The sequence below is a fragment of the Melospiza melodia genome, chromosome 1, assembly GCF_035770615.1.
Source record: "Melospiza melodia melodia isolate bMelMel2 chromosome 1, bMelMel2.pri, whole genome shotgun sequence".
Taxonomy (NCBI): Eukaryota; Metazoa; Chordata; class Aves; order Passeriformes; family Passerellidae; genus Melospiza; species Melospiza melodia.
Window position 1 is genome coordinate 30100675 of NC_086194.1, and position 26194 is coordinate 30126868.

At 40.0% G+C, this 26194-nt stretch overlaps 1 protein-coding gene across 1 annotated transcript; it reads right to left on the reverse strand.

The window, feature by feature from the left end:
* Nucleotides 1–533: 533 nt before the first annotated feature.
* ANKMY2 (ankyrin repeat and MYND domain containing 2) lies at nucleotides 534–26058 on the reverse strand. The gene is made up of 10 exons (XM_063152460.1): nucleotides 25848–26058; nucleotides 22518–22582; nucleotides 13955–14093; nucleotides 12053–12151; nucleotides 9830–9990; nucleotides 8489–8703; nucleotides 7238–7373; nucleotides 5346–5474; nucleotides 4796–4937; nucleotides 534–2035 (listed from the first exon to the last, which is right to left on the reverse strand). The coding sequence occupies exons 1-10, from the start codon at nucleotides 26056–26058 to the stop codon at nucleotides 1812–1814; spliced, it is 1521 nt and encodes a 506-aa protein (XP_063008530.1). The 3' UTR covers nucleotides 534–1811.
* Between the last annotated feature and the right edge of the window lie 136 nt (nucleotides 26059–26194).

Below are 26194 nucleotides of genomic sequence, written 5' to 3' on the forward strand. Positions count from 1 at the left end.
CTTCTTTCAGGCTGTAGCTTGTCTGCTGAGTTCCTTCCTTCTCTCCTAAGTTAGCCCAGAGCCACAGGACAGTCTGTGTTGGCAGGGATCTCTGGAGCTTATCTAGTCCAGCTTTCCTGCAGGAACCAGGGTGGAGATGAGGTCTGATGGGGAATCAAAGATTTCCAGTGAGCAAGGCTCCACCATTGGGAGAATGAAAGCAGGATTTTGGTGCTGGGGATTTAGCACACTTCCAAAACCCTGACCCTTTTGCCCTGAAGGGATGGATTTCAGAGAATCCTTGAACAACAACACCCCTGAGAGCTCCAAAGGCTGTGAATGCAACAGGGAGGCAGCAGCACTTCTGCATTCCCAGACCCCAGAGTGGAGGGTGACTACAGCATGACTACACATCTGAGTTCCAGGCAGGCATTGCTTGCCTGCCAATTGTCCAGAAGTTAAATTTGTATACTCAAGCTACAGGAGTCCCCTGCATGTCACAGGAGAATGTCACCATGTTACAGACACAGGAAACATAATTGCCACATAGCCCCTTTCTTTTAAAAAAATTCCCTTTATTCATCACAATCTACTAATCCTTGAAATTAAAACACAAGTACATTCCCTGCACAGGTGGATTTATGTATCCTCATTCTTACAGTTTTCAGAATATTAAACAAAAACTTTCAACATATTAAATAGTAAAAAAAATTAAGAGTGTTTTCTCTGTTTTGAGGATGGTCCTTACTCCTCTAATTAGAAGAATACTGCTATTTTTAAAACACCACTGATTCAGCTGACAATAAGCCTCCAATTTTGCCATCCATATGCAGCAAGTGATATTTTCAGTTGTGGCATGCCCATTGATTTCATGAGACACAGAAATAAATCTGAGTGAAAAACGAAGTTGAGGGGAGCTATTTTCTAGATCTGAAAGCCAAAGTGAAATCCCAGTTGTTTCAATGGACACATGAATTTTCTTATCTAATTCACTGTGACCAGTTCAGCATGAAAAATACTTAGCATTTTTTGTTTATGAAATAATTCACAAGCAACATCCCACTGTGCTCTAAGGCATCTTTATCTGAAAAATTAAGAATGCATTATTCTTGCCAGTCAAAATATTTTGAGTCATTCTGGTCTTCCCTTCATTAAACTTTGGAATATTTCTAACCAAACCAATAGTGAAATACACATTTCACCATCAGCTTGAGACACCTGGAACAGCAGTTTCATTTACTACAATTGCCACAAAATAGACATTATTTTTGTGCTCTGACTAGTCAAAAATATTTACAGTAATGTCATGAAAAACTGGGAGTTCAGATGAGTATCTTCAGAAACTTAATTGCTACTGAATTCCTTCAGATAAAGCTTCATAAAGTGCTGAAAAAAAAAGCAATTTAATAGTTGGCCCTCCAGTGCTTTTATCTACAGGTCTATGCACTTGCAGAAAAAAAAAATTAAATTACAATTAAAGCAAGTTTCAAGTTTGGAAAACATGAATAATCCAAATCAAATGCTGTTCATTTTTCACTATGTGGCTCATTAACCACAGAAACTCAAGAGTTTCACTGGGCTTATGTTGGTATACATACAGATGGATCTATGCCACTAATTTTTAGCAGATAATAAATACCTATCTTGACAATTTACAACAAAACCTGGAGTATTTAGAGATAAAGTAGCCAGTATTCTATCTCTTGATGAACAGAGACATTCTGTATTTTAAAAGAAGTCTTGCATAAGCCATGCTCCAAGAACTCAGACATGGTCAGCATTAAAAATTCTTTAGTACCCTTGAGAACTCTCAGTCCCTTCCTACCCTCTTCTTACTCCTCAGAATCTTGAATTTTTTGAAGATCAATGTCATCTAAGGCAGTTTCACTCTCCAGTGGACTTTCGGGTTGCAGGGCTAGTGCCTCCATCTCTTTGGTAAGTTCAGGTTCTTCTGTTCCATCAGTAGGATGATTTGGATCCTCGTTTTTTGTAGGATCTGGACCAGGATCTGACTGTTGTTCACTTGTAGAACTACCCTCTACTTGTTGCATTTCATCTGAACAAAAGAGAAATCACATAATTAATAAACACTGAACTCCTTTAAAAGCAAACATTTTTATTGTTGAGAAACAATAACACTAGGATACTTTGCATCAATTACAGAAGTGATTTAATTAGAAAATCTTAATTGAAAAAACCCAAAACACTAAAGCTTTACTTAAGTTGCTATAAGGTTACTCTGGAACTAACCCTATACAAAGCTCTCATTAATTTATCTTCCATTTTTACCAGACTACCTTTTTTTTATTATAGAGTGTTGCAGTGTGTTGCAATTTCCTGTTTTACTTCCCAGTCCCTTCCCAGGTGTGGCAATACCTCTCTCCCTTCTCCCTCGCCCCCTTGCTGAGTGAGTTCTGTCAATCAGGCTTAACATTCCAGCAAGGCCTCGTGTGGTTGGTCAAGTTCAAAGGATGCTCTTCAGGCCTGGGGTCATTGGCCTGTCTCGGTGTCCCTTGTCCCTGAGACCCTCCTCCTCCCACCTGGTTGGTGCTCACCTGTCCCTTCCCCTCCCCTTGTCCCTGGGCTTAAATTCAGCCAGGTCCATGTCATTGGGATTCTGTTGGAGCTGTTACCAAGATTCAGGTGTCTGTGACCATGGAATAAACTCTGGATATAAACTCTCCAACAGAATCCGTCTCCTTTTCCTCCTCACCCTAGCCTGAAGCCTTTCCACCTGAGGTGAACTGAGTTTCTACAAGCCTGGACTTGTTTCAGCACCCAGCTGCAACATCCAGCCAGCCAAAAGTGTCTCTGAGGTGAAACACCACAGTTGCCACCTTTGGTCCCGCAGCAAGGGTCAGACAGGGCCAGGCACAAACTACCTGCTAATATTGGAATCATATTCCAATATTTTGGCACCCAGCATGATGCTATAGAGAGGAGCAAAGTAAGATACTATATTCTTTTAACTTTCAATTCAAACATGCTTTATTGACGCTATACTTATCACCAGCTTCTCAAAGAATGGCTGCAAGGCAGTTAAACACTGAGTACAGGTGGGGTTTGTTTTAAATCAAAAAGACATGGACACAACTATATAGGAAGCATTTCTGCATAAAACAGACTGAAGAAATTATGTGCTTAAAAACATTGAACTTTGGTTGAAATGAGTCATCCTAAAATTCATAACATGACTGCATGGAACAGAATAAGCTATTGCACCTTTACTCTTCAAGCAATGTTTTCTGAAAAAAAAATAAGTGTTAAATAACTTTTTTCACCTGATTCGACTAAGTAGGGCTTGCATGCTAGGACTTCTGAAAAGAAGGAGGGGAAAGCCTAATTGGGAGAAGTAGTTATATCTTGGTTTATTGTTCAGAGCTGTGATTGATAGCCAGCCAAGAACAGTCACAGCCAGCTAGCCACAGCCCTGCCAAAGTCTTACGTGGCAGTGAGCTCAGAGCCTTCAGCACAGGCTGAAACGGGCACTTTCTTGACACTCGCCCCTGTACAGCAGAAACACTTAAACTCATGGGGTTTGCTTGTAGTGGCAGCTGTTGAATTTGTTTGTTTTTTGATTATTAGTTTCCTGATGTACAGGATTTGTAGGGGGTATTACTAACTTTCTGAAATAAAACTGCTGTTGATATGAAATGCTCTGATACACCACCATTCACAAGGTGACCTGAAGCTCAGATGACTTCAGTGTCTTACTAACAGTGCATAATTGGATAAGGTCTGTAATGTGCTGGCTGTCTACTTGAATCAATTAATGAAGATTAACATGTAGATAATGGAGGAGGAGAAACATAACACAAAATGTTAGCTTCCCTTTTTAGGCAGGAAGGGAGAAGAGCCATCCACCAAGATCCTGCCCCTCCCTCTGAAAAGGACAGCCCGTGAGGCATCACTGCTCACAGCCCATTATGTTTTGATGTACTGGTATGCAATATATCCAGGGATTTCTAATATCCTTGTCTCCAATTTCCACAGTCATCCTGATCTCATGCAACAGCAGCTCTCATAACAGGATCAACTGAGGAAACTGTTGAAAACTTTAATTATTACTGATTCATTACTGATTTATATCCTGCTATTTTGAGTACAGCTGAAGTGAACATTACCATTGTAAGGCAACATGATTTGTGCAGTGCACTTCTACAATCCTTAAAACAAAGGAATGGAAATCCAGTAAGTTGTAAAAGAGAAAAAGTGATTTCATCCCCTACTTTCCTATTATTTCACTTGGAGAAACATGGGAAGGGGCGATACAGTGTTTATTAGGTTATTATGTTTTAATTACTTGTTTCTCAAAGGGAGAAAACCACCATGAGCAGTTTAAAGACTACTGCTTGCTTTCCTCACACTCGAAGCACACAACACAATTAACTTGATACTGTGATTATGAAGAGAAGTATTATGGGAGATTTAACATCTATGTTAACCTTTGCAACTGGAAGGAGCAGGCTGCTTGCTTATTATCCAACTTGTCTTAACACCTCCAACAAAACATAGAGCAGCATTAAAGTTCTGCACTAGCTTCATTAAAGATCTTGATTTTGAAACAGTGCAGTGTGAATCAAAAGGCTTCCATTGTAGAAATCTGTGTAACTGCATCATTAAAAACTACATTTGGAAAGTATACAGCATTTGTAAATTTCAAGGCCAGAATCCCAACAAACCCAGCTTTGCTGTTATGTTTCATCAAAGATTTTTCTCCCAACCTCAGCTGTTACAGTTTTAAGACCTGTTAAATTGCTCTTTGTGATGCAGTTAACACAGCATTAGTTTCAGCAAGGGAACAACAGATCCTAACCTTTCTTTTGCTTCTTTTCTTGTTTCCTTTTCTCTTTGGCAGCTTCTAGTTCTTGTTTCTCATGAATTTCCTTCAGGGTCTTGCAGACCTTTTTGTGGGTAAACCAGTGTATTTTCTGGCAGTTCTGGTCACAGTACATCACCTAAAAGTTACCAGAGTTACCAATTAATTTTCACGTATGAAAAGAATTTCTTCGCATTTCTTAGTGCAGCAAGTTAAATGTCTATGTACAGTACTTAATGTTATTTTTAAGCAATTTTTAAGGTTATATGGAGCGGCTCGAACCTATATAAGAATCTATAAAGAGCAGTTTTTTATTAACTCTAAACATAGAGAATTTTTGCTTCTTCTTCATTCTTAAGTGTTCACACTTGGAAATCCAAGTACTCCTTCCTAATTGTGAATTTCAGGCATCTTTCCCAGAAGTAGACGGCCTGAACGTCTTCAGTGCAGGCATGCATGTCATTCTTCCTAAGCCTACACACACAATGAATAGAGAAGCATTCAAAATCCTCAGCACCTCAGTGCAACTATTTTTTTTTATTCTTACCATTTTACAAACTGAGCATCTTTTGTCTGCTCCCTTTCCCCCACAGGTTGTACAGAATTCAGCATCCACAAAACCCACTTGGCCAGTAATCGCTTGTGTAAGCACAGAAAAAGCTGTGGGGTCAGAGCCCTGAAAGACAAGAGTGGAAATGAGATTAAAAGGCAGCACTGGTGCAGAGAGGGACGTGCAAGGGAAGACCAGAAACGATCAACACAAGCGTCGGTCTCACTGAAGCTGCTGCAGCAGTAAAAATCATAAAACCAAATCAGAGATCTTCAACTAACATGCACAACTTAATATTTGTCTTTAGATAAACTTCTGTATGTGAAGTTAATGTAAGCCCTGAGCTTCTCTAGTATTTCCTCTGTAAGTCATTCATAAACTCCACATTCTTTACATCTGTAGATCCTATGCAGCAGATTTTTGCAGCTCAGTCTCTGTGCTGGCACACAAAATAAATGTTTCATTTGTCACTGTTGTGCTCAGTGCACACAGGTGCTACAGACCAAATGGTCAGAACTTGAAACTTTCAATTATTTGCGTATTACTATTTAGATGTTATTTGCAGCATCCTTCTCATGCAATGCAAGCAGTAAGGTTTAAGTAACCATACATTAAAACTATTCTTTTGGGCAATGATGTAAATATTTGAGGAACAGTGCCAAGTTGTTCTGGCTCTAAGTAATTCCTTCAACTGTCAGACTACCACGGAATATGCACAGTCATAACTACTATGACAACACTGAGACGCCCAGACTGAATCCAAGTAATTGTGCAATGACAAAGGTGAAAGGCTTACACATAAATAGAAATTATAGTATGTCCTTCTTTGCAGCTCTGCATAATGGACAGAAATCAAATGGAATAAACCATCATTGCTTTAAAGGCATGAAAGACTGCAGGCTCTCCCAAGAAAAAAGTAACAGGAAAGAAAATGTTTACTCTAAAGCAAGTTGTAATGCATCACAATGGCTTATGTTTTCACACTGTGTTTATCTTCCTGGCTTAGGCAAACAGTAGAGATTGCGCTAAGCCTCAAGACATTTTAGCAGACCTGGAGCCACTTAAAATGGAGGCTATTTTTAATTGGCTCTGAATAATCCAAACACGTCACAAGATTGTTCCAATTCCCCAGTGTTTGTGCGTACAACATCTCGCTCTCAGAGACCAGAGGGAACATGCTTAAAAAAGAACAGCCACTCTTGTGTAAAATTTATTATGAAGCAATAAAGAGTCCTAAAATGAAGTGTGTGCTAGCAAAGACCTAAGAGGGCAACTGAGGTTAGATTTTTAACTTGTAATTTTGATTGCCTAATTGAGATATAAATTATGCTGCACATTGCATCATCTTTGCTCTCCCTCTCTGTGACAAAAGGAGCCCCACTGAGCGTTTCTACCATCATATATTACCAACTTCTTGTGTACAATAAAACAAATGAATGCATTAAATCTAGGAAATTATTCAATCTTAAACTGAATTTAGACATTGTGAAAACAGAGTGCAAATTAAGTTGCATTTTTTATCTGAATCTACCATTTCAATAAGTGAACTGGCATAGAAAAACTGAACAGACATACCAGAGGAGGAAAAGAAAGCTCAGAGACAAGATAAAATTGCATCAGTTTTCTTTAAAAGCAGAGATGTTTATGCATTTGTTATGGGTACATGAAAAGCATACTAATTGAAGTAATTTAGACCATTTTCCTGCAATATAAAAAGTGAAATCCAAATACAGAGAGTTTAGGGACATCAAACCCTTTGCTTAAGGGTTGCAGGGTTGTAATATGTTGCAAAAGCTGAGGACAGAAAGATGTCTCAATCTGGATTTACTATGCAAGTCACTGAGAAAGGATTTTCTTGACAGGAAAAGGTCCCTACTCAAACTACTTACTATTTCAACAGGAGCAATACTTCTCACAAGCTGCTGGAGCAACGTGGCTTCACAGTAAGGAAACTTCCGGATACTTTCTCGAATTAGCTTCTCTTGATACACAGGGAAACCATCTTTATCTCTCCCTTTCAAGAGGCTAAATTTTTAAAAATGCATGTAAAATCAGAAATCACATGGTAAATATTCAAGAACAAATACATACAGCATGCTATACTCTGTCCCCTTTCAGATTATAGAGAAGAATTCATAATAATTTGGCAACTTTATATGTCAAGTTCATATGTTAAAATGCAAATGGAAGTGTTTTTATTCTAATGCACAGTCATTATTAAATACACAATATATAAATGCTCTGAAAGCAGGACTTACCAAATAAGCCACAGAGAAAAATAATAATCTATAAGTATACTATCTACTATCTATATCTGATTAAAATATCAAAATGCTTTGTGCTGTTTAAAAATTATCATTGTCATAATAAACACTGATAAATGAACAGTACCTTCAAACGCAAATTCCACTTCATTATAATAACATGTTATAATCCTTACGCCGCTTTGGCTACTGTTTTTTTGTATGGATCACTGATAAACTATTTGATTTCAATATGTGAAAGCTGACTTCATAGTTTATTTTCAGTCTCACAGAGGATTTCAGTAAAAATCCACAGTGGTGTATGGGGAATGTTGTCCTTCTAAGAAGAAGTCAGGTCGCTTTGATATGTACGATCAGGCAGCTGGTTTGTAACTCAGTAGATTCTGAAGATCTATCTAAGTTATTTAAGAGGATAAGTTTCATCCAGGGTCTGTGGGATTTACAATTCTCACTTCTTTAGATGTTTTGGAAAAAAAAATCTCAACCTGCATGACTGCTGGAGAGCAAAATGGCACAAGAAATGTTCCCAGATGAACCATACTGGACACTGAGTTGTTCTTTTTTCAAGCCTATCACTCCCCTTTTTTTCAATCACACATTGCTGTCTGCTGCTTCATGGTGCATATGTAAATGCCAAGTTCTAACCAGTTAAAGCAGAACTGAAATTCCAGAAATGTTTCCTTTCTACCCAGGAAAGGACAGTGTCACTTCAGACACAGAAAAAAGGCAGACAGTGCCACCCTGAACTAAATGCAGCTGGGATTACTTAACAAGTTATTTGCCATAGCCTTTATCCAAACCAATCCAATCTATTCCTTCAGTTGTCTTTTTCCAGGGCATACATGTGCTTTGAGACCTCTCTGTAGAAATACTCACCTTTTGATAAACCCATCTAGTTTATCCTCTCGCTCTTTTAAAAATGTGATACATTTCTGGAAGATGCAACTGATATAGTGCATTTTCATAGCAAGAACTTCATTCATGTCTTTCTGCTTCATGCATTTCTCACAAATGAGATCCAGAACCCTGTAACATTTCTGCAGTGCTTCTACTTCAGCCAACAGAGGGTTCTCTTTCACCAGCAACACGATCTAGAAGATTGAAGAAAATGTAATCCAGTTAAGACTTGTGCATTGGTATTAAAGCTTATATAGCTCATTGTAGCTAAATTTCAGTGGAATTTCTAATATTCTTCTACTTCCTTCTTATGCAGTCTTCCCTCTCTTTTCCCAGTCATTATTAACCATTTTTATTCAACATATTGTAATCACAGTTCCCATACAAGAAAACATTTACAACTAAAACAAGTATTAAAAATAGCAAGTTTGTTTTATTTCTTTTAGAATAAGAACCTGAAGAATCAAAACTACTTCTAAAGAAAGTTACAGAAACTACATACACTATCCTAAAATCTCTTTCCTTTTGAACACTACAGTCTTGTATGGTTTAAGGACTTGTATGATGTAAGCAGTTGCACAGAACACATCAACCTCACATAATTGTAGAGTACTTCCTGTAGCCTAGTAAAGCACTGGATAAAACAGTCTAAGAGGAAACTGTGTGCTCTAGTCACTCAAGTAGCTGCCACTGGTGCACTACTGTCTCTGTGTATTGTAGACACCTGGCTGGAAACTGTTAACAAATGCTGGACTTTGACTGGCAAGCCCAAGGAATTTGCTTTTGAATTTAGGTGTATTCATTTCTCTGAACTACACTGGAGAGCAAACCATAAAAGACATTATTGTCAGCAATGTCCTGGGAAGTAAAATAAACATTCTCCTGCACATACTTTCAGAAACAGCAGCAGTGGTAGATGTTACTGTGGCAAACCAGTGATGTAGGTAGGAAGATACATGCTGAGAAAAGCACTGAGAGAACAATGAAATTTTGTTAAGATTGGAAATTGTTGTATGTTTCCACTTCAAGTGGGGCTGAATAATAAAGCCAAAAAAGACAGCTATTTATGGTTACTGATATAAGAAGTAAGAATCTCTCCAATCAAAGGTGTTAGTTCAAGATTCTGGTGTATACAAACACTGAAATAATTTTTTAATCACATCTGAACATTGAGCCTGTTTATTTCTCATTTTCAGAAGTAGCTGAATTAGCAGATAATACTTTTGATCTCAGCTGAACTTGCAGAAGAGCAGGAGGCTTTCTGACACAAATAAACTGCTCCCACACCAACAAATACATACAATTTGCATATTACTCCACCTTAACAGGATGCATGTTGGAAGTAGTAATAATTTTATGCAGAGGCCCAGCTAATTTTACTGGCAGTTTTGGTTCTTTGTCTAAGCCTTGTGGTTTAGTGTAGTAGTCCAGCCTTTCACGTGGAAAGAAGTTGTTGATGACAGTCACACAGTCATGTTGACCTAAAGGCACACAAGAAAAAAAATCACCAGTGAAATAATAACAAGAAAAAGAAAACCAAAACCACCTAAACCCAAATGTAATATAAGCAATACAAGTGAGAATTACCCACATGCAAAGGAGCTCTCCATGATATATTTTGCACTGCAAAGAGGCAACTCTTGTCATTCTCTTGTGTGTAGCTCTAACCTTCAGTAAGTGTTATTAACTTAGTGACTCCCAGCAGGGAAAGGCCCCATGAAAATTAATTTTGAATATCCTGTCTGCTTCCTGCATTTTTTCCCTGGTAAGCCACAACTAGGAGAATAGTCACTTCTCCCCAGATTATACTATGCTAGTAGTCTCATACTGGTGCTATAATTTTTCAAGATAAGATTTTTCCACTTTGTACTTTTGAAATTAATGACATTTGCATTGAGATTCGTAAGCTTTCAGATCTGCAAGCAGGTATTACTGTATTAACCTAAGGTGGGAGAAGTTGTAAGAACAGAACAGGTTTAAAGTTTACAAAAAATAAAAGGACTGTAATGAAAGTAACAAGATAAGAAAAGTTACACCCTCTTCTTGTTTTCTACATCTGACAATACAATGGATTACTTGACTAAAGGGAAAGTAAAACTTATCTTTTCTAGTTCAGGACCACATTCTTTAAATTGATTGATTTGTCTTGGCACTAATCCTATAATCACCAGAAGACACAGCCAATCAAATTCCAACCTATAAAATCCTCCACTGTTTTAGAAGAGACAGTTCTGAGCTAATAGAGCACAGTGTAAGACAAATGACAGGGGAAGAAGTATCCTCATTTCCCACACACAGGCAGATGAATTAATGTTGATTGGACAAAGAATAAAAAAGGAACAGGAATAGATTCCAATGTTCAGACCTTTACAGAGTAGTGTATCTCAGTATGCCTGAAAATATTTATGCTACCTTGGTGATGTGATGAGATTTTTACAAGAATTCTTAAAAATTCTGTTGGAGATAATATTCCCCATTCACTTCATACAGCATCACATGGCAAAGACTCTCCAAATCCAAAGGAGAATTAATAGGAATAGATTTCTCTGATACTTAAATGAATAGTTAAGGTTTGGCTGCTTGAACTTCAAGTGAGCAATGTCAGCCTTTTCTTCTTTAAAGAGCAGAATAAGATAATGGAAAGTGAAACAGCACTAAATCACTATTCAAGGAAGTAAATCTAAATGGCAAGGTAGCCTTGAATTCAGACCACCAAAAGCACTTGAAAGGGAATTCTCAGGCATTCAAATACCATGAGAAGGTTGTGTTTGAAAGGAAATACAGGTCCTCATTTTTGGAATAGCTGGGCCATTGAAAATGACTCCACTTAACCTCATAATATTTTATCAATTCTCCCTGCTAGAGACGAAGTGGGACATTAAGCCAGAAACCTAGTATGGTCAAGGAGGGTAAAAAAATTGAAAAGGGCTTAAAAAACAAACAAAAAAAGAGCAAAAAAAAAAGAGAAAAAATCAACAGCAAAAAAGCCTATTGCATGTTTTGCCAGGGATTACTTCACATGCTGGAATGATAAATCTCTCTCTTACTCCAGTGAAGTCCAGGTCAGTAAGTAGTGAGTGCCTCAGAAGAGGTTCCAAGACTTTGTCCCTCTCCCAGAAGCCAGGGAGAAGGGCAGGGGGTGGCATGCTGCCAGCACACAGCTGCAAAGCTCAGCTGAGCTCCTAACTCCTGGCACTACAGTCATCCTTTCCCACAAGAGAAGCTCCAGTGAGCACTTGGTGCTGCACTCTGGATCCCTCCAGTGCAACCAGCTTCCTCTTACTATTTCCAAAGCAGTGGCATTACAAAAACGTACACACTTGTGTAGCATCTGTTCTCACAGGTAAGATCATCTGTGTTTTCAGGAAATCAAACATGGGAATAGGACACAAATTGACTTACAGGATGAGATGTGGAAAATAAAGATCAACAACATGTCAGTTCAGAATAAGTCATTAAATGATGTTTCTCCAAGAAAAAGCATCAGACTCTAACACTTCACTTCTTTAGGAGTTCAGAAAATGATAATAATTTTCATCTTACCCACAAAAGCAGCCATCTGAGCAGCTGTCCTTCCCACAGAGTTGACAACATCAGTTTCTGCTCCAGCCTCTAACATCATCCAGGTGATTTCTTTGTTTCCTGAATTTGCAGGAAAGATATAGGGAATGAGCAAGGACAAATCAGAACCTGTAATTCTCTATGCTTCAGAAAAAGATGTACTAAATTTCTTGAAGACCAGGAACAACACTGAGGAAAATGAATGCTCTTAATGTCACTATTTTAAGCACGAATTAAGAGAAAGGCATGTGCTTATTTAGAGTTCCAGCAAGTGCAACTCTGCTCTCTGTAATGCACATTCAGCTTCCTGTGGAGCTTATGGGAGTGCTACTCATGTAGCTACACTAGAGGTTGGTCCCTCAGGACAGCAGTATAGAAGGAAATTCTACTAATCTAGTTTAACAGTTCAACTACATTTGCTATTCTAAGAAGAAAAACACATTCAGGACTATGATGTAGCAGGAACACAGAGAACAGAACAGATTGTTCCTTTCTCCAGTGGGAACTGGGTGTTCAGACTGGGCTAAATACCAAGGAAAATGGAGCTAAAATTTGATGGGAAGATTAGATGACTTAATTGGTGCCCTTCAGAGACTAAAAAAGGACACTTGTCACCACTCCTGCTGGTTCTGCTTTCAAAGGTATTCTTACTTTATCCATTTTTGTGCAGATGCTAAGTACAGAAAAGTGAATACAAAAAGGGGATGGTGGATGAAAATGAATGTTTAAAAACAAAGTCACTGCGTCAGTAGTGCTCATGTACCTTTTGAGCTCACAAATAACAGACTCTAAAGTCAACACTTAGAAGCTTTCACACCCAGGATGACAGGCTAAAAGCTCAGCTGTGAGAAAATGGTAAAAATACAGCATTTTCTATAAAATTGCAGTCATTTAACAGCCTCTAAGAGTTTGTCCTCATCTATCTGCTGCAGCTGTGATATTGCTCAATACCACAGAACACTGGAATTTCACAAATCTTTTTACCAACGTGGTAGCTGAAAAACAATCTGATGATCTAGTTAAGGTTCATGCACACACATAAGCCTTTTTAATAGTTATGATGAATGAAGGCAGTTTAAACTCTACCTGCTAAGAACCCTGACTCCCCTAGAATTTAATTTTTGGTAAGACATAAGTGGCCTAGTAAAGAAATTACTTAAAATAACCTAATATTCCCAAATCAAATATATTCTCCAAAAGGAACAATGTTTTAATGTAGTGTCATTTTCTCACTCAAGGAAATTACTTTACCAGCCATCAGGGGAAAAGAATAGCAAGAGGAAAACTGCAAACCACCACTTGAGACAGGAGAAGATATATACAGCTATAAACATGCCCAAGAAAAAAATAATAATGTAAGAGGAGAGTGAAAATTATTTTGGGAAAGTGTGGTTTTAAAATTTACTAAATACATTTTTTAAAGCCCACACAACAGTTGAAAAAATAATGTAGGAGAAAGACAAAATTTGAAAAATACTGGATTGAGAAGTCTTATATATTACCAAAAGCTACTGGTGCAGCATCATTTTCAGTGTAACACAGTCTAAGTAAGAAGACTGCACAGTTTTCTTTTCTAAGTAAGAAAACTGTCCCAGGAAAGTGAATGCTGAGATCTCAAACAAACAGGACAAAGTAGGTACAGGACAAGAAGACTGCATGCCTCAAAATGCTGAACAAAATAAATTTTCATATGTGTCTGAACAGAGGCTCTCCTGTTGCACTGCCCACAGGGTTTTATTGAACGTAATGTAGCTGCATGGTTCATATAAATAACAGCAAACCTGAAAAATAAAAGCATGTCAACACTTTTAAATTACTAACTGATGGCAAATTGTACCCATTAATGTCATAAAAATCAGTGATCTGAATGTAGTAAGAAGTTACCTGAAAGTCCAGCAAACATCAAGGCAGTGTATCCGTGCTCATGTTCATTGCAGTTTACATCAGCTCCGTGTCTCAACAGCAACCTGCACATGTCCACCTTCCCTTTGTAGGCTGCATGCATCAGAGGGGTCATGCCATGCTGGCAAAAGGAAGGAGAAGCAAATAGCATACAAAAAAGAATGTTACATCTCTTGATCTTCATACCACTGATCATTTTTACTTGGCCATACGTATTCAATATAACTACCAAAGCCTCACGTAGTATTTTATTTACCAAAAACCCTCACAAAATCTTCATGAAAAAATATGGTTACTAACATGCAGCAGATTTCCATGTCAGTTTTCTTATTATGCTGTGCTATAGATCTGAAAACAGAGCATGGTTTAACAAATGAAAACCATTTACAGTCAATTTATCATTGTCCTTTCATGAAAGACATTAGTGTTGAAGACAGCTAATGTTTCTGCCAGTTGGAAAAGCTTGGTTTAGAAAATTTCTCAGCTTCCTATGTTACTCTTTTCTCCCCTGCTGTGGCTTATATGATAAGCAGCAAGAAAATTAGAAATAGGCTCTTGTTGTTTTAAACATTACAAAGACTTTCAGTCTCTGAAACCCATCTTGTTAATTTTTAGTCATGATTACTGATAGTTTTGCCATCCTGGCACTGTGTCCATGATCACCCGGAGCTCTGACAGCCCTCATAAGGACACACAGCTCTTGTCAGACTTGGACAAACCCGGCTGGTTTGCTCAACTGCCCCAGTACAGAAATGTTCACTTCAGCACAGGAGGACTGGGGATCTGGGGACGGAATGGCTGGATAGTGCCCAGGTGGAAAGGGACCTGGGGGTGCTGGTTGACAGTCGATTGAATATGAGCCAGCAGTGTGCCCAGGTAGCCAAGAGGGCCAATGCCATCCTGGCCAGTATCAGGAATGGTGTGGCCAGCAGGAACAGGGAGGTCATTCTTCCCCTGTACTCGGCACTGGTGAGGCCTCACCTGGAGTATTGCATCCAGTTCTGGGCCCCTCACTTTAGGAGGGACATTGAGATGCTTGAGAGTGTCCAAAGGAGAGCAACGAGGCTGGTGAGGGGCTTGGAGCACAAGCCATATGAAGAACGACTGAGGGAGCTGGGGTTGTTCAGCCTGGAGAAAAGGAGACTCAGGGGTGACCTCATCACTCTCTACAACTTCCTGAAGGGTGCCTGTGGTGAGCTGGGGGTCGGCCTCTTTCTCCGGGCGACAACAGATAGAACAAGAGGACACAGTCTCAAGCTGCGTCAAGCTAGATGTAAGTTAGAAGTAAGAAGGAAATACTTCACAGAAAGAGTGGTCAGATACTGGAATCATTTACCCAGTGAGGTGGTGGAGTCATCATCCCTTGAAGAATTCAAAAAAAGACTGGATGTGGCACTTGCTGCCATGATCTAGTTGAACATCGGCTGGACTTGATGATCTTATAGGTCTCTTCCAGTCTTGAACTTCTGTGATTCTGTGACTGAGGTGGGATTATAAAGGTAAAGCTGGGCAAACCCCTGGGGAAATTTTCAGAACTAGGGTGAACTGTTAGTGCAGGCTCTCTCTCTATCTCTCTTCCAGGGCAGGGAGAAACATGCTGCTGGTTGATAAAACTGCATGATACTCCATTTTCAGAATATAGTATGCTTTTTCCAATATGCTGTTTGTTTTCACTTAACATCAGGTCAGAATTCATGTTATCAGCCAAGACACTTCAGCTGTCCAAGAACACACTCCAGCACTGCATGTCAGGAGAGCGCTTTAGTCTGTCCCTCAAGAAAATCAAAATGGTGTTCTGTTCCTTTATTTGCCAGTCAAGGCTGTGGGCTTGAGCACACTCATGTACAACATTACTGCATCTCTGTAAATGCATGGTAATGTGATGCTCTGAAATACTGTAATTGTCAGTTTGAACCTTAATGTATTTCTTGTTTCAATTTACAACTGAGTGAAACCCAAGTAAGTTTAATTTACCAGTATAATTTTCAAAAAATTTCTAAAGGTGAGGGAAGTTGGAAAAGTTAAAAGTATAATAATTTTAAGGTATTACAGTTTCATTACTCTCCATCCTAACTGAAAATAACACAAAGTACTTACTTGATGCATTATATTTTAGTAACCCACAAATTTTGGTAAACTGCAATATAAAATGACATTGAACATCCAAAATAACTAAAGAGATCCCTTCATGAATATGAAACAGACTGCTTTTCCTAGATTTCATTTGGGGTGTCTCAAATGTTGAATAAATACTTTCTGTCCTACTATAAAATGTATTTTATTATATTACGTTACATAATGTTACATCAAAAGCAACTTTACAGGCCAATCCCAGCCTGGAGTCACAGTAGGGATTTGCCTCCCTTAGCAGCACAGAAAGGTACTGCAGTAAGGCAATACAAACACAGCACAGTTTTTGATGGGAGAAAGATCTTTAAAAAACAATGACTTTTTAGTTTGGTTATATCTTGAAAGCCAGTTGTTTCAATTAAGATCTGAAGATTATATGACAAAGTAAAGAACTGGGATTGTTTTATCCTCTCCTCCCAGAAAACTGTTTTTTAAAATCCTTTGATTTAATTTTGGAAGTGTCAGGCTGTGGTGAGAATCAAAAAAATGTATCAGGCAGAAAATATGTGGATGGTTGCTATAAAATTGGATTAGAAGTCACATTAATATCAGTTTTTCACATTCACAGCAAACAAGAGGGTCAGACAAGACACAAATTTATCTGGAAATGCTGAGTGTCCTGTATCATGTCCCCACACTGAAACTGGATTGACTGCAAATAGTTTTCTCAGCCTGAATGTCAAAGACAGGTCCAGCAACACTCTGTTTTCTCACAGATGACATTGGGATTGTCAATACAACGTACATAAAAGACAAAACTTGCAGATGGTTTATTAAGCATACAGATGAAACAAATTTTTTTTCCACTACAAAACATCAGATGAAGGATCCTTTTTCTAGCTGTTATCATGCAACATTTTTCTGACCAAAAAAATCAAACTTTTTAATCTTACTGCCCAGGACAAAAGTAAATCCTTCCCAGCTTTCTTTTTTTGGTAGGTATGTTACACGGTAACTTCTCTTCTGCAGGGCTGCAAGTATTTCCTGTATGTCTCACCATTCAAGAGGAATAGAGTTTGCTGGAGAGGCATTTTTAGAGGCATTTTAGGGGCATTTTTAGTGCCTCTAAAAATTAACTGGCACTTCTCTTGACTGGTTCTCCAGCTCACCAACCAACAAGGCCCCACTGGCACAACAGGGCTCAGCCAGCCTGGCCATTACAGACCATCCTTCCCAGTTCCTCATGCTGAAAATAGCCCAAAAGCAGACTGAGGAATGGGATTCCAAGAACTTCTGCCATGGGGGGGAAGTCAGTTGACTGAAAAAACCCCAAACAACAAACTATGGGGTCAGTGGAGGGGCAGAGAGATGAGTACCAGAACCAGGGAGGGGCTGGACTCCACCACCAGCACAAAGGAAGAAGAAAGCAGATCAATCTCTCTTCAGCATCCAGCTGAGGTGTGCTTGAACAGGATGAATAAAAACAAATTCATGAAGATAATAAAATGGAAAAGCAACCTTCTGCCTCCTAGGAACTACAAAGGAAGTTTCCAACAAAACTCCTGCTCAACCTTCATCAACCAGAGGAATGGAGAAACATAGGACAAGTAGGGAACAGGAAGTGGGACAAACAAACAAAAAATACACACTATCTCCCACTCCAGTGACATGTGCATATTTGGCACAAAACCTCTCAATTCTGTGAACATTTAAACACTCATTATGTGTTAAGAACAGACATCATGAGTGTATTGTTTTGTGGCTAACACAATGACAATCCACCACTGCAGTAGCCCATAAACCTGTGTTACTCAAGCAAAAAGTGCAATCCAAGTGCTCCCAACATTCCCATGCTCATTTCACCCTTCTTCTCAAGCATGGAACCTTGCCAAGATGTGGCATACAGGCTGGATGACACTGGAGCAGTCCCTCAGCAGCTACTGGGGTACACTAAGGCATTGCACATGTGAGCACCAGCTATTTAAATAGAGTGGGAAAAGTAAAAAAAAAAAAAAAGGAAAGTGAAAGGGCTGTCAAAACCCTAGCTGAAAACGTGCTGTAGACAGCTGTGTGCCAGCAATATTAAAGCATCCACCTCTCCCTTCTCCAGGGAGAATTGGAATCATTCCTCCAATGAGAAATGCAGCCCCACATTAACACAGAAGAGTGTCTTCTTTTACCCTTCAGGTTCAGGCAACAGTTCAAGTCAGAAAATTACAAACAAAACACGTAACTCTGGGTTTGACTTTTACTTGAGACAGTATTTGGGGAATGGTTAAAAATGATGCAAAAAGAACAGGTGCTACAAGGCAGAAATACTTGTTGATGTATCTCTTCAAAAATCAACTCTCTTGTACTGAATGCTGTTAGTCTAGAAATACAACTTGATTCTTCACTGGATGAAAGCCTCTAGAAATCTCACCCTTCAAGCTTTTGAATAAGATTGCCCTTACACATCTCAAATTTCCTAAAAGCAGGATTTGGAAGGAGGTCAACAGCTACATGCACAAAAAATTTTAGCTGTAGCTAAGTATGGACTAATTAGAATATGAAATACTGTTCACTAAGTGTCGATCACAGCTATAGTTCTCCTTTACAGTCATCCCGCTCAGCTCTTGGTTTCACATATGTAACACATTAGATTCCTCTGATGATCTTTCAGTTCATCTGTAGTGATGAAAAGTTAAAGCCTACATCAATCAGCAACCTGAACTGAAACCAGGTAATTCTTACTGGCAGTGGAATTTTCTTTGGTTTGTGTATTTTGAAGTATTATGTAAAAAACATCAAAAGACAAACCCCTTCCTCCTCAACAAGGGCCAAGGATCTGGCATTTTCTGCTAGCATAGGATTTTCACACTAGGATAGCAAGGCAGATTACCTGAGAACCCCTCCATTGAACACACTCACTATGAGTGAAGCTACTCACATCTCAGCCAGGAATAAGCAGGCTGCTGCTGGAATTCCCAGGAAATGTTTGGTTCTGCAGCATAGAGAAGCAGTCTGTTTCTAAATGATCTATTACCAAACTGAACAGCTCAATTACCAAACTAGAGGAAAAAATTAATGCTGCTAATGCCAGATGATAGTTCTGTAAGAAGATTATGAACAACCTTACAGTTATTTTAAATAGAGAAAAATGATGTATTTTTCAGGTCAAGTCTGTTGGCTTGATCTGTAGAAAACAGGGGATATAGTACTCCACTACTCCCTTGCAACCTTAACTACCAACATGACCAGAGCAAACTTCCACAGCTGGAAAGCTCATGTGTTTCCTTGAGCCTGCCTTTCTATATCAATCTGAAATATTTTAGCCACATGCTGCAGATGAAGTTCAAGTCAGCAAAGTGCTGACAAAAAGTCAGAGTTATTTACAAGCTCTGTGCTCTCAGAGCAAAGAAAAGTTCTGAACACTTTCTTCAATACTAAGTTTCCAAATTATCAACCACTCCATTAAAAAATGACTAAGAAGTGTGCATTTAAGTTAAATATATTTGATTTTATTTTACATCCATTTCTACAGCCCATCTATTTGTTCCAATGTTTGAGGACACCTGAACTTAAATGTCCCTGAAGTTTTAAAGTTGCCAAACTGTTAAAGACCAGTTTTGCAGAAAAGCCATTGCACTTGTTTTCATAAAGACAGTGATTAAGACACAACAAAACAATTGATTTGGTCAGAAAGGGTGCTGAGAAAAAACAGACTGTATCTGCTGGATATCTCCAACCTTCTGGAAGATGGGCATCTGGGAAACTTGTCTGAGTGAAGGGATCTTACTCTGTGCTGACACTCCCAGCAGAGCTCAGCAGACAGCAGGAGGTGAAGGGTATGAGGGAGTCTTGGAAAAAGGGCAGGAAAAGCAAGCAGACTTAGAAAGTAATTTTTTTTTATTTTTAAATACATGTACCAACAGCAGAAGCAATGCTGAAATACTGCATTCAGCTCCTATGTACATTTTTGAAGTAAGAAGCCAAAACAACTGGAAAGGATTTGAAAAAGAGCCACTATTACAGCTCACTTGCTGCAGAAACATAACTTTAGGCAAGATACTTAAAAGGTCACTGCATCTGAAAGATGTTAAAATGTGACTTGGTCCTTGTCTAAAGGTACATAGAGAGAAGACAGCTGATTGTTAGTAGCTTTTAATCTACAAGAAAGTGGATCCAAGCAATTAGAATATACAGTCAAACTAAAAATGAAAGGAACAGCTTATGTGTGGGTTCTTTTTAAATTAGGAAGTTCACCATACAACAACCTGCTTCTGATGCTGAGAGTTCTTCAGTCCAAAATTACTAAATTGTGATTGCATGCTTGCTGTACCACAGCTGGAAGACAGAATTACATTCAACCTGGGCTCATTCTGTGAATTCTTCATGTAAAAAAAGTCCTCAAGGATGGAAATGAACTCCTACTGAATTGAGCTCCCACTTTAATACCTAAGCATTCCATCTTCAGGGCTTCCTTACTTCTTAACATTAACAAAGTAAGTAACAGTAGTAATGTAAATGTGAATTTCAAGATAAGCAACTAAGGCAATAGAAAAAAAAATAAGACCTGATGCACTGAGAGCAGTCTCCAGTTGTGGCAACAATGAATAAAAGACTGAGCTGATGTTTAGCAGGGATTTCACACAAACTTATGTATGGATATTAGAATAACACATTGGAGCACAAATGGGTTATAAAAGAAAAATTGTAACACTAAAATAGCTGATGGATTTAAGAAACCTGAACCCTCTCCTCTTTAATGAGCATGATTGCACACCATTCTTGGGAGTAAAAAAAGAGTCTGCAAGAAGTCCATTGCATAAAGTTTTATGGGCCTTATTTGTATTTAGTCAGATAGGAGCCTTAGGTAAATACTGTTAACTATTTCTTCTACAACAGTAGCCTGAGGCATAACTCAGACATGCTTTTTTGAATAAGCCACATCCTTTTAACTCTAATCCTGGATGTTGCACTAATACTGCAGCAATGCTGCCATCATTGAGCACAACCAGCAACTGCACTTAAGGAAAACCTTTTGATGTCCATACAATAATGCACACTTACAACCAGACTTATATTGTGTCTTGGGTTCCTAAAGTTCACTGTAAAGCTTGACTAGTTTTACAGAAGCTTGTTGAAATTCATACATTAGAAATTCAGGTTTAGTATTTAACTTAAGAACAATCAGAAAATTGATCTGTTGGGAGAAAAAAAAGGCTAACAACATGCCATGAAGATACCTGGCAGAAGAACTGGCAATTTTTCTCCATTCAGCATTTATGAGGCCACATCTACACTATACCCTGTCCCATTTTGAGCCTTCCAGTGCAATAAAGACATGGAGAAACCACAACAAAATCAATGCAGTACCACCACTACACAGTAGGAACCTGAGCACTTGTGCAGTGAGGAGAGGCTGCAGGAGGGGCTTGCACAGCCTGGAGAAGAAATGGCTTTTGTGGGACCCAACAGCAGCCTGCCAGAGCTGACAGGGAGAAGACAAACTCTTCACTTATGGTGGTAGGAGGGCAAGAGACACAGAGCCTGAGCTGAGGTTCAGACACAAGTGAAACACTTTTTCACCAAAATCACAGTAGGAGAGTAGAACAAGTTGCCCAGTAATATTTTACAGTCTCCATCCTTAGAGATTTACAAGGCCAGACATGTCAAAACTCAGAGCAATCTCATCTGACCCTGCAGCTGAAGCTGCTTTAAGTCAGAGGCTGAACTAGACACATTCCCAGAATTTCCCAGTGATACCTATGAAATTATAAAGCTGTGAAAACAACCACAGATTAACATTTAAATGGATAAATTACACGTAGATTTAACATGCATGATGGGGAATTAGTTTTGCTTGCATGCTACATTTCATATTAATGTTGCATGCTTTAAGAAAACATTGTAAAAAGAAAAATAAGAGGAAACATGAACATCACATAAGGTTCCTTTCTCCACAACCTTATTCCCACCTCCAGGTAGCACTTCAGGATTTAATCAGGTACATGTTTACCACACCCATTTGTATAAAAGGCTGTGGTTCCATTTCTGATTGAGCTACTCACCCTCAAAATATGCCCACGAGACCCAAGCATGGGATGGGGACTGGACAGGCGCTGTGCCTGCCACTGAGGGACAAGCACAGGGACTTCACTGCCTGTGAAGGTGACAAGAAGTCAGGGAGCACCCCCACGTGTTTTGCTGCAGCATTTATCTTACCTTACAGAAAAAGCTCAGGCTGGAACTTGAGACAAAATACAGTGTGGTACTTTAAGTAACATTAATCTTTAACCTTTCTTTAAAACACAGTAAGAACTATTCAAAGGTTCATTACTCAGCTGCATGCTGGAAATATCTTGAGAGTAACTCTGATTTTCAGGGCTATAGCAACTGCTGTTAGAGAAATGTTATTTAACAACAGGAAGGCCTTCACAGCTAGCATTCTCCTTATTAAACTCAGCATAATGCTTGCACAGGTTTGCAGTACCTCATCCAGGCAATTGACACGGACATTCTTGCTTCCCAGTAGCCTTCCAGCCTCCTCAGTGTTTCCTTCAAATAAAAAGACACAGAGAGAAAAGGAGATGAGAAACAGAATAAACTGAGAATCTGGAGGAAAATGGTCATTTCCATTTCTCATTAGAATCAAAATCTTTGTATGTTACCTGCTTAGGACGTGGATTAACCACCAATAAATTAACTGCACTTAGTGAAGAAGCTTAGGAATGAACAGTGTTATGTTTTAGAAAGTAAATGCCAAGAACTCACAACATCAAAGAGCAGCTGGAAAGCATGAACTACAAGTAAATATCCATTTTTTGTGCAGTAACTGACCTACACACACAAAAATGGGACACTCACATTAACAGCACATGAACAGCTCCAAATGAGCATCATGATACTGAACATTTTAACAAATGTTGTGCTTTCATCTCTTCTGGGGCCTCTTTTGTCTAAAAGAGCAGTCTACATTCTCAAAAAAAGAAAATACCTCACTTTAAAGACTTTTTGGTTTGAATGAAACAAGCTTCATCATTTACTCACATCATTTTTCCTGTTTCAATTTGAAATTTGCAATCTGACACATTCACAAAAGTGGAATGAATTTGCTTTTTTTGCTAATAGAGAATAGAGATAGAAAGGACAAGGACCCAGGTAGCTTGATCATTGACATTTCTAAAAATTGACAAATGCATAAGAAGACTGAAATCTGAAAAAAAAGTGTGCCAGGAAAAACAGGCTGCACCTGATTTTCAATTCTACCATCCTACTATTTTTCAATTCCCTACCAAAATCCTTTTGGCTAAGCCACAGGTCTAAGAACATGATTTAAAGCCCATTGGAGGACAATTCAGATATTGCCAACACAGCTTCTACAGGCACAAAGAAATAAAAGAACATTCCAAGAGTCTGAGTTTGGAGAATAATATTGCAAATTAACAGAAACTTCTAATTACTGATTCAATCATCAGCAAAGCTCTTTCAGCAGTGATGTGCTTAATAAAAATAAGCACTGCAACACTTATTTTAATTATTTTCATGTTTATCTTCACTCTTTCAGAAGTCATCCACCAATGTTTCAGCAAAACAGCTCTTGCAACTTCAGTTTTGGCTAAAAAATCCCATTGAAAATACTAGAAATAATTTATTTTCATAAGGCTTTTTGATGTGTTTTAACTACACTACATGGGCTTTTACCATTTTTCTTTTAATTCACTGATTTCAGGAAAAAAAGACAATTACCTGAGTCATCTCACACACTTAATAAAGATTCCTGACTGGCAGTCAGGGAACCATCAACTAACTTACTCCCCCAGTAACATACATATATTCTAAACATGTTAGAAGCTTCTGAAGAACTGGATCAGTTTTCAGAAGAATATCCCAGCCAAAGAACAAACATCAGTAAGAGAAAGTCTTCAAGGGCTGATCTCCAAGCAAATTTTAATGCAAGCAAAGCAAAGCTGCATTTACAAACTCAGAGTTCTGTATGACAAAACACTGAAGGATTTTCAAACAAGACCCTAAATTGATGGAAGTCAGACTTCCAGAACTGGCCAGAGGTGAAAGCTGGAGCCAGGCTCCTCATAGTGGTGGCATGGTAGGAACACAAGAGATAACAGGCAGCAGCTGAAATGAAAGGAAGCTTCAGACTGGAGACAAGGAAAACGACTTTGATTATGAGCCCAGTAAGGCAAAGAGATTGCCCAGAGACATTGTACAGCATTCCTCCTTGGAAGTTTTCAAGGCCTGACAGGATAAAGCCCTGAGTGATCACACTTGACCTCACAGCTGATGTGTTTTCAGCAGGAGGTTGGCCTAGAGAACTCCTGCGGCCTCTCCCAACCTGAATTATCCCATCACCCTTATCAGAAGCATCAGCTAAGTTAGACAGAGGTTTCTGCAAGACCAAGGTCTGAAACTCTTATTAAAGTGAGTCAATCAAACTGGTTCTGGTCCACAATAAATTCACTGCCCATTGTCCTTGTCCTATGCCTGTGTCTCTGACACAAAGGAACATTTTAATACAACTGAGAGTGAAGCACCAAAATTGCAGTAAAACTTTCATGGGTTCAAATTGCCTGGAAACTACATCTAGAAATGCATGGAACACAAAGCGGTTGTAGTTTGCTTACAACTAATGAACGTTGCTCATGATTTTCAAAATACCAGTTGGAGGGTAACTATTTAGTTGGGGTTATGAAATTCATGTTGCTGGACCAGGGAACCCAAATGACAGAAAGTACTCTGGCAACAGACATGTGTGACAGTGCAATGAAACTGTGACACTCACACGAAAGGTAAAACCACAGAATGGGTCAGGTTAGAAGGGACCACAGTAGCCTGGTATCTGCTCCAACCTCCCTGCTCAAGCAGGCCCAGAGCACATGGCACAGAATTGCCAGAATTCCAGACAGTTCTGAGTATCTCCAGTGAGGGAGACTCCACAACTTCCCTGGTTAATCTGTTCCAGTGCGTGGCTAACTACACAGTAAAGAAATCCTTCCTCTTATTCAAGTGGAATTTTCTGTGCATCAGTTTCTGCCCCTTGCCTCATGTCCTGCTGCTTGGCACCACCAGGAAGCACCAGGCTCTATCATCTTGACACCCTTCCTTCAGAGAGACATTGATGCCCTCTCCTCTCCTCTCCTCTCCTCTCCTCTCTCTAAGAGGACAAGATACTATAAGGAATAGTAAAATAGAACATTATAAGGGATGAGAGGTGCACAACACCCCAAACAAGCTCAAGTGCTGAAAATGTGAGAATAACGTGTCTGCAGAGACGCCCTGGTCTGACAACAGCACATGGGAAAAACCTCACAGCACGCTAGAAGACTGGATTACCCCCAAGAAAACTTTTTTTCTTTTTTTTTTTTTTTGGCAGTGGACATTAACACCAATAATGAGGCAAACATCAACAGACCCTGCCGGTAAGAAGCAAGCTTTCCCTGGCAGAGTTAGACCCGCCCAGCGGAGCTTCCCCAGCCCCGCAGCGCGCCCCCCGCTGCACTGCCCGGGTGTCGCGGGCCTGCCGGGAGGGGAGCGCCGCTCTCCCCGCCCGGGAACAGCCGCTCTCCCGCCCGGGAGAAGGAGAAGGGTGACGGCCCGCAGGCGGGCCGGGGAGGCAGCGGCCCTCAGCGCCGTGACCCGAGCAGCGCGGTGGGGGCGAGGGGAGCCCGCGGCGAGCGGCCGGTAACGGCGCCGCACCCGCCGCCCCCAACGTGCGGGCACACGAAACCCCTCCCGGGGCACGGCCAGCGGGGCCCGTGGGAGCTGCGGCCTGGGGCCGCGAGCGGCGTGGGCCGGGAGGGCTCACCTGTGGCGATCACTGCCAGCAAGTCCTTCTCCTCCGCGCTCAGGTCGCCTTTCCTGAGGGGAGCCATCGCGACCCCCGCGCAGGGTAAGGCGGGATCAGCCCGGGACGGCGCCCGAAGCGCCCCCGCCCGCGGCACCGCCCCCGCCCCGCTCCTCACGGAGCCTTCCGCCCGCAGCCCCGCCCTGCCGGGGCCGACTGCGGGGCGAACCATTCCTGCCCAGGGATGGGGGGCACTGCGTGCCAGCCTCTCGCCCTCCGCCAGCTTCCCGCGCGGTGCTGCCAGAGAGAAGGAGCCTGTCCGCTTTTATCCCTTGTTTTCAAGTCGAGAAATGCGTTACGCTTTTCTT